The following is an 8,943-nucleotide window of genomic DNA, read 5'->3' on the forward strand; positions in this document are numbered from 1 at the left end:
CTTTTTCTTTTTTAACCAACTATGATTTCTTAAGCGACGTGGGAGAAACACAACATAAGTATTTCACTAATATTAAGCTGAGCATCTCTTGTTAATTGTAACCTTAAATCCATGCTTAATTCTAAGAATTAAACTAGTATCTGGTTCAAACTTCTGCCCTGTGGCAACATTAATGTCATAGTTTCGTAATATCTCCACCGCCACTATCTTCATTAGAGTCATAGCTAATTGTTTACCCAAGCAAATTCTTGGGCCGGCATTGAAAGCTAAGAACTTGAAGGCAGGTACATGTCTCAACTCCCCGGTCTCGGAAATCCATCTCTCTGGCTTGAAGTCTAAGGCATCTTCTCCCCATACAGCTCTCATCCTACCAACCCCATAAATGAAGATCAAAATGTTTGAGTTTGCTTCGACTTTATGTCCACTTGGAAGCACATCTGATTCTAGAGGAGACACACGCTCGAGAGGAACCGGTGGGTAAAGCCTCATTGTCTCACACAATGCGGCATGTAGATACACTAGCTTGTTTACGCACTCCATTTGATCATAAGATGGTTTCTCTTGGCCACTACTACTACTTCTTGGTAGAATCTTGTCAATCTCTTGGCGAATCTTAGTCATCGCTTTATGGTTTTCGGACAAAAGCCAGAAGAACCAAGTGAGAGCAGAGGCAATGGTATCTCTCCCAGCTAGAAGTAGAGCTAAGACATTGTCTCTTAGGAATTTATCATTGATAGGATCCAAGAGCTGGTACTTGGTTGTATCAAGCTTTATATGAGATGTCAAAAGATCTTCACTTTCTCCATCATGATCAATCCCTTTTGATCTTTTTATCTCTTCTCTCCTGGCTGATATGTATTTTGCACACACTCTATCAAAAATGGCACCAGCTTCTGTCATCTTCTTCTCTATCCCAACTCCGAGCCAGTTTTGTAGCTTCCATAAGAATCTAGGTTTAACATGCCTATACTTTATCCCTTCTAATATATCGTCTAGAGCTTTAGCAGACTCAACCTCTGGCATTTCAATGGAGAGAGATCTAGGATCATCACACCCGGTTACTGTAACTAGAGTTATATCAAGCGTGAGCCTCCTGAACACTTCTTGTAAATCTACCGTTGTGCCTTCTTTAACGATATGATTAAAAAATGGAACAAGCCCGTCCTTGAGTTTACCTCTCATGGTACTCATTGACAATCTTTGAAATCCTTGATGGTTGATCATGACATGAGTAGCTTTCCTCAGATTCTTCCATGCCACCGAGTCCTTTGTGAGTAACGCATATTCGAAGGCATCAAAGACTTCTTTGAAGTCAGAACCTTTAACAAAATTGGAGAAGTTTGAGTTTACTATGTAGTGAATATTAGCTGGATCAGCTGTGAGCAGCAAATCCATTCCAGTGAACCACGGTCCCTTGAATAAAAATGTTAGCTCAGTGCTTTCAAGAAGGTCCACGGCGAAGTCATAGACACGGTGGAGCACCAAAACAAGACCCGGAATCATCCCAACAACCGGCCAGCTAATTATAAAGAACCGGTAAAGATGTTTCTTGAAGAGGAAGCAATGGAGGATGAGAAAGCAAATGATGGCTATGGAAACTCCAATTAAACTTATTGAATCCATATGAGAAAATAAACAAAGATGAAACAATGTTGTGATGATGTCTTTGAGTGAAGAGGAAACTTAATTTATAGACAAACTAGAAATATTATATGTCACAGCTATGAGTTATTCAATTATTTTGACATATTGAATTGCGTGCAAGGCAGTCAGGCACTATCATCATAATAAGTGCAGTTTTGTACCAATTAGCAATTACTAACCACAAATGGATGAGACGAAACTTTTAAAGATCACTGGTAGCGTCTCTCTCAGTCAGTCACTGCAATTTAGGAGAAGAGACAGGCTCAACTTATCCGAAAGATTCTAAGGTTTAATTACATGCTATATAAATTAGAAAAGATATTGTTTATTTAGCCTCTTATATGTCATTTTACTAATTGTTGGACATCTTAAAAATATGATAGGACAGTCTCATACCATTCATTACCAAAATGTTTTGATAGAAATATAAAGATTGAATTGTTCTTCCCAAATCTTTTACACATCTTTTTTCCTAAATCAGAGATCAAACTGACCTATATAAAAACAAGAACTAACAGTTAAGTTTCCCTAAGTCTTGTTGTGACATGACGATGATGGAGACGAGTTCCCTGAGCCACCCAAAAACTGAAGCTCTTTCTTATCATAAATCTCCAACGAAAAATCCCTCAGCGATTGCGTCCCACCGCCTTCGCCACCGCTAGTTTCCATCTGTGGTTCAGCGGCGGGAGAAGCATCTGAGACGTAGCTAGACACCGGTGTAGTACCAAGGTTCAGAAACGGTGCTGTAGCAACGGTAGGTATAGCCCACATTTGGCCCATTTGATTCGGATCACCAGTAACAAATGCAGTACCCATACCTATACCCATACCCATACCCATAGGCCAAAACGGCACTAAACCCTGCGTATTAACGTTCATGATATTAACACCGTAATTTGACACCGTGATCGGAGCTAAACCAGAAGTAACGGAGCTATAACAGCTGTCGTGTTCGTTAACGTCGACGAAGTTGCTCGTACAGTTCCTCTTCCTCCGTTTCGTTAGGTCACCGTCACCGCCGCAGTCATTTGGAGAGGTCGTAGGAATTTTTAAAGTCCCGTTAACCGAAACAGCAATAGCCGGTACAGTACCGGTTCCGGTAGCTTCAATTATCGCCGGTTCAGCTCGTTCCAATAACCACCGTATGGTTTCACCTTCTGATTTGTGACCGAGCTCACGGGTCAACTGAAAGACCCGAGCAGCGCAACCCGCAGGCATTCGGATCCTCCGACCTCGTCCTTCTACTTTCGTGTGACGGTCTTTAGTCGGTAACCTCTTCTTCTTCGGAGCCGGTTCGAGCGAGTTAGACATCGTCATCATCGCCGACGGCTGCAAAAACCCGACTTGTTCTTTCTTCATGAGTAAACCCGGGTTAGTTTTCGGATCCGGGTCAAACAGATTGGTCATTGTTACTACTTGGTCAACATTTTCGTCAATCTCTCGTATCGCTTTGCCTTCTCGATTCGACTCCATTTACCTCTCAAAATTAGCCAAAGATTTGATTTTTTTTTTTTTTCTGTAAAGCAGAGAAATTTAAGTCAAATTTGGTTAACTTTCAATTTGGCAGACGAACCAAACCTTAAAAAGTTTGAATTTTTTAAGGCAAATTAAAGAACAGTGACAAAATAAAAGGGGGAAAAAGCAAAAAAAAAAAAAAAAAAAAGTGAGGAAACCCTAAAAAGGTATAAAAATCAAAAAGTTCACAGCTCACCTTATCCTCTCCAAGAACCCTACAAAAATGGAAGAAGGGCCCCTCAACCTCAAAGATCATCGTTTAATTCTTATATACTCCCACATCAAATCAACGGTGTAGATCACATCTTAGCAGCTGAACAAATATGGGCCTACTAATGGGCCTTGGCCTTCGACTACATCACTCTCTCCCTCTGACCTTAATAACCGAACTACGTTTTATTGATAGTTGAACCGGTTTATTAACCAACCAACCCAAACCGAGCCGAAACTAGACAATTTCACGGTTCTTGTGTTCATAAACATGAACACCACATCTCCCACTCTCTTTATCTACAAACTCCGAATCCAAAAACCGAGCAACAAATATCCAAAGCTTATAAACATCTTCGAAATTTGCGAGAAACCCTAACGCGGCAGTGAGAACAGAGATCCCCTGTTCGTCGACGTCTCTGTTTCTTCTCTTCTCTTTCACTCCTTCGTAGTCTTCTTCGAACATGATGTTCTTCAAGAAACCTTTCCCGAGTGAGATATTGCTGCAATCAGCTAGCTTCTGCACGATGAACGGTTCGATTTTTTCTCCCTTTTGGTTGAACAGATTGAACGCAACCGCTGGTCCTCGATTGAAATTAACTTTTGGACCGTAGATTTTAACGAGACGGCTAGTTGTTGAATGTTTGAGTTTGTAGAGAGCACTTACCAACCAGTTGATCAAGCATCTTGATCTGTTCCCTGTTGCTACTAACCCTAGTGAGTCCACATGATCTAAGCCTTTGTATTCTACACTAGAACTAAAGCTATATGTTTCTTCAGATTCTGTTTCAGTCCGGTTGATTTCCAATGCGTGTAGTGAAAGAGGGTTGTCGGTAGGTACGAGGTTAACCATACCTGAGCCAGTGGAAGATTCAAGAACCGGAATGGTGGATTTCTTGACAAACAAGCAACCGAATCCGGAAGGGTTTTCTCCAAACACCTTGTAGAACGAACACACCATGAAATCGGGGTTATATATCGAAAGACCAAAGCTATCCATATCCTTAGGTCCCAAACCGCAAGCATCGATCATGACATGCCACCCGTTTTCTTGCGCCACACTCATCCATAGATACGGATACCTAGATCCTGTAACCCTAGAATGAAGCGGAAAGACGAAAATACCTTTCTTCTTCTTGCTTCCGCTTCTTCCAGAAGTAACCATCTTCCTTAGCTTGGATGAACAGATCTTGAGTCTTGGCCATGAGAATTCAGCTGCAGCTACTTTGGCTCCACGTTTCTCAGAGACTCTGTTTATTTCATTCACTGCCTCGCTCTCGTAGTCGTAAACCGTCAAAAGCTTTCGTTTTGAGTTAAACGGGTAAGACTCTGCGACGAGTCTGAAAGCTGAAGTTCTATTGACGGTATAGACCATTGAGTAGTCTTCCTCGGAGATTTTTAGAAAACTCATGATTCTTCTCTTCATCGAGTACTCAAACTCTGTTTCTTGACCTCCATCGTTGAGAAGCTTCTCCTTGAGGTTACCGATCTTGGGAGAAACACTGAAGAAGGGACTTTCAGACAAGGAAGAAGAGATCTGGTAAGTGGAAGGGTCGTAGTTGAGTAACTGAGAGTAAGAGTATAAACCAATTCCTATGTAATCAAGACACGTGTAATGTGATAACCCCAAGTGAAAGTAATGGTCAGATCTGATATGGTCGATCTTGTAAGTGTCGGAGTAATTGGGGTAAGCTTGGATGAAATCAGAGAAGGATTCTTGAAGAGAAGGGAGAGAATTTGGATCGGCGAATTGTGTGTCCGGGAAGATGGTGGAGACGGTGGTTTGAGCGAAATCACGGCGGAGAGTGGCGGAAGTGATGGTGGAAGTTGAATCTGAAGGATGCTCGGAAGTGGTGGCACCGTGAAATGGTGAGGATGAGAAGCAGCCGTGGAGGCAGTTTGGTGGTGGTGAATCTCCGGGACATGGTTGGTGCATTTGAATCTCTTTTCTTTGTTTGGGTACCAAAGATTTATGTGTTTTTGTGATGTCAAGTGTTTAGTCTAGCTTGTGTTAAATACACTAAAGTCTAAAGTTTTTAAAGGTAGTAGTGCTAGTGCACCTAAGACAAAAGCGTGTTTCTCTTGTCTTTTACCATGTATGATATGATGAATATATGTTTTCTCTATTTTAAAATTTTTAGTTGATTCTATTGAAAATTAGAAAAGATTTTAAGTACGTTGAACAAAAAAAAAAAAAAAGATTTTAAGTACATTACTGGAAAATGCCAAAATTTATATAGAATTTTTATAGTTAGAGAATATCAGCTGAATGAGCCAGAGGATGAAACGAAACAAGTGAACTTCAGTGTAGTTAGTATGCAGTAATGAATTGTTTAAATGATATGACGTACTTATAAAGTTTGAGTAAAAACATTTCGAATGATGGATGTTATTATTATTTACTGCATTAAATAAAGAGAAAAGTAAATATATAGTCCCAATATGAATATAACGTCTCAAAACTCAATCACCAAGATTTTCGCTGAAACTGTGTGGGGTGAACTACGTAGAACATATATGAGATAATTGCACTGGTACAAGACTTGTAATATGGTTTGATGGATGGTTTTGTCTCATAAGATCTAGTATATGAGAGAGAAGAAGAAAATCAGAAGCAAATTCGTAGGGGAGTAATGATTATTATCGAGAAAAGACTAAAAAAAAGTGTAACACTTTGTTACGAGTTTCTCTTTCTTTAGAACGCGTTGATTTTAGTGGTCAAGAAAGTGTTTTCTGCTTTACTTTTGTTTCCTTAGCTATTTTACAATGCTTACATGCTAAGATATACCACTATGCCCATTTCTTAGTAAACGAAATCAGCCAAATATGTCCTACAAAAAAAACAAAACAAAAAAATCAAATAATGTATGTTAACGAAAAAGGTCAGTATCTTATTATATAAAGTTAGGTTAGGTTACAAGATTTTGACATGTGTCAAGTTATCAATTTCAGATTTTGACATGTGTAAAAGTTAATATCTAATTGGAAGAATAGAGTATTTCTTCATAACTCGATAGATTTTCAGGCGAGTGAAAAAATGTAAAACCCTCGACAGTTGAAACAGCAACATCTAAAACAGCAACATCTAGCGTTGCAAATACTTTGACGTGATATTTTCCACAACAGAATCTTCAAACTCTTTCAACGCCTCCACTAAAAATACCAGTGCCAATTGCTCTAATGGTTGCTTCCGCCAAAGTGGAAACTATTGAACTGTCAAGCCTCTTCAAAGAAAACTCGACCATCTCTAGTTCGGGCTTTGTTCGCAAATCCGGAATAATCTTAAGCACTTCATTATGCTTATGAAGAATCTGCCACAAAAGAGACAAATGAATCAAGAGTTTTTTAAACACAGTAAATAACACACATATTAAAAATCAAACTTACCTCCTTCAACTCATAGGGAGTGAATTTAGTACACTCAAGTCCCTTTTGATTCCTTTCATTTCACTTTTTAGAATCTCAACAGATTCCACAACTTCTTTAAGAGAAGAAAGATTACCGACATTGGTTAGCTCACCACCAACATTGGTTGTCTCATTGGTTGGCTCATTGGTTGACTCATTTGTTGGCTCATTTGTACCGACATTGGTGGTCTCATTGGTTGGCTCAGTTCTACCAACATTGGCTGTCTCATCGGGCTAACTTTCAAAACTCAACTTTATATAATAAGATATGTAAACGAAATCAGCCAAATATGTCCTACCCAAAAGAAAATAAAAACAGCAAATATGTTAATGAAAAAATGCGGAATATAGATATAAGTATATATAACTATACTAATTTGTTTGAGTACGATAAACTCTAATTTTCTAATATCAGAATCAACTATATATATAAACTTACAAAATATAAAAATAGCTATACAGTATACACAGGAACAATAAAATATAGTAACAATAGATGACCATTTTTTTGTTGCACATGATATTCAAACTTCTATTGTTTTAATTTAAAGTTTATAGCGTTCTCATTTGTATAAAACTTCGTCCCCAAGTTTTTTTTCTTGGACTTAGTTTATGTATCTTAAATTATATATCATGTATTATATTATTAGTTTATTACTATTTAGGTAAAGGTGCATGGTGGCGGTGGCCGAGGGTTTAATAATAAGTGAAACTTATATAATGTTACAATTATTCGGATCTACACGTACGTGCAGAATTGATTCAAAAACTAAGTTTGTTATTAGATTTATAATAGATAACATATGTATGAAGTTATATTTTTAAACATATTTCTTTAGGAATGTTAACATTCATAATTCAAACTCATATCAATTTAGTATTCGATTTGTTTATAATTTGTTTTAAACTAAAAGAATGATAAGTTTTGTCTTTGTTATATGTAGAGATAACTACATTAAAAACAAAAAAAACAGTAAGAGAAAGATGGTATATATATTTCAAGAAAAAAAAAAGTTGTATGTCCCGTCCAGTATATGATTTTTCATTTCATAAATCATAACAGTGGTTTTAATAATAATCTACACATTTCATATTCAATTATGTAAGCATTTCAGATCCTCATGTATGTGTGGGTTTTATTTGTAGATATATTTAGTTGTATAACATCTATAACATAAAATTATATTAGTTTGCTTTTAAAGTGTGAGAATGAAATAATAATCCCTTCACCATATAATTTATTAGAATCTTAACAGTTATGATATAAATCCACTAAAACTATTCTTAACTGTTAAAAATTGTTTTTTCACTTATGAAACAAGATCTGCAAAAATTTAAGCATAGTATATATTTTGAATTAATATTTTGGAAATCAATAATATTTGAATTTTTTGAGATACTGATGAATCTAAAATCCAAATAATATAAAGAATATACTACTTTCAAAATAATAAATTGTGGTTAGATTATATATTACAAATATAGTAACTGTTTTCATAACTGAAAAATAAATTTAAATTTAAAATTATATTTATTATAATCAGAATTAATTAGTATTTTTGTTAAACTTTTTAAAAAATGATTATTTTTTTATTAGACATATTAAATTAGATGGTCGTTTTTGGAAATAACAAATAAAATACCATCAAAGTAAATAAGTTAAGATATATAGAATATTGACTTCAATAATCAAATCTTTTACGAAAATCTTAAAAATGATTTTCAAAAATATTGGGTATAATATTGACTTTATTGGTATTTATGCTAATTGTGTGTGAAGATTAATTTAGCTTTTCGGCAAATATACACTTTAATATCGTGTAACCATCTTGTTTGGCTACGACTTTTATTTGTTTAGCTTAATGACATATACACTTAAATACCAAATAATATCTGTTTGGCTCCTATTTTTTTGCTAATCGTAACTCATCTAGTATCTGTTTGGCTCGAAGAGTTATTCCAATTTGAGTGGCATTTCATGTAATAATCTCTTAATCTATGTCTATTTAATTAAAAATGCTTCCCTTTTAGTAGTATAGATTTAAAAAGTTTGTTTTTTGAAAATTATCATATTCTTAAAATATTCATTAATCCGTTATGCAGATTGCAGTACAGAAATTGTTAATAACTCACGTTAACGATATAGGTTTGATTTACTTGTCAACTA

At 36.1% G+C, this 8,943-nt stretch overlaps 2 protein-coding genes and 1 pseudogene across 3 annotated transcripts; all 3 read right to left on the reverse strand.

The window, feature by feature from the left end:
• Positions 1 to 39: 39 nt before the first annotated feature.
• On the reverse strand, positions 40 to 1,667 carry LOC104726813 (alkane hydroxylase MAH1 pseudogene; annotated as a pseudogene). The gene has a single exon (XR_015566182.1). The product of XR_015566182.1 is annotated as an alkane hydroxylase MAH1 pseudogene (transcript).
• Positions 1,668 to 2,021: 354 nt separating this feature from the next.
• LOC104726825 (transcription factor TCP19-like) lies at positions 2,022 to 3,117 on the reverse strand. Its single transcript, XM_010445774.2, has one exon. It carries the CDS (start codon positions 3,115 to 3,117, stop codon positions 2,173 to 2,175), a length of 945 nt encoding a protein of 314 aa, XP_010444076.1. The 3' UTR covers positions 2,022 to 2,172.
• Positions 2,022 to 5,453, reverse strand: LOC104726834 (molybdenum cofactor sulfurase-like). Its single transcript, XM_087486511.1, has 2 exons — positions 3,356 to 5,453; positions 2,022 to 3,160 (listed from the first exon to the last, which is right to left on the reverse strand). Exon 1 carries the CDS (start codon positions 5,303 to 5,305, stop codon positions 3,608 to 3,610), a length of 1,698 nt encoding a protein of 565 aa, XP_087342637.1. The 5' UTR covers positions 5,306 to 5,453; the 3' UTR covers positions 2,022 to 3,160; positions 3,356 to 3,607.
• Positions 5,454 to 8,943: the final 3,490 nt, after the last annotated feature.

This window comes from Camelina sativa, chromosome 2 (assembly GCF_030686135.1).
Source record: "Camelina sativa cultivar CO46 ecotype springtype chromosome 2, ASM3068613v1".
In the NCBI taxonomy this organism is placed as follows: Eukaryota; Viridiplantae; Streptophyta; class Magnoliopsida; order Brassicales; family Brassicaceae; genus Camelina; species Camelina sativa.

Coding starts and splice junctions, on each gene's coding strand:
- LOC104726825 (XM_010445774.2), bottom strand. CDS start 3,117: ATGGAGTCGAATCGAGAAGGCAAAGCGATACGAGAGATTGACGAAAAT.
- LOC104726834 (XM_087486511.1), bottom strand. CDS start 5,305: ATGCACCAACCATGTCCCGGAGATTCACCACCACCAAACTGCCTCCAC.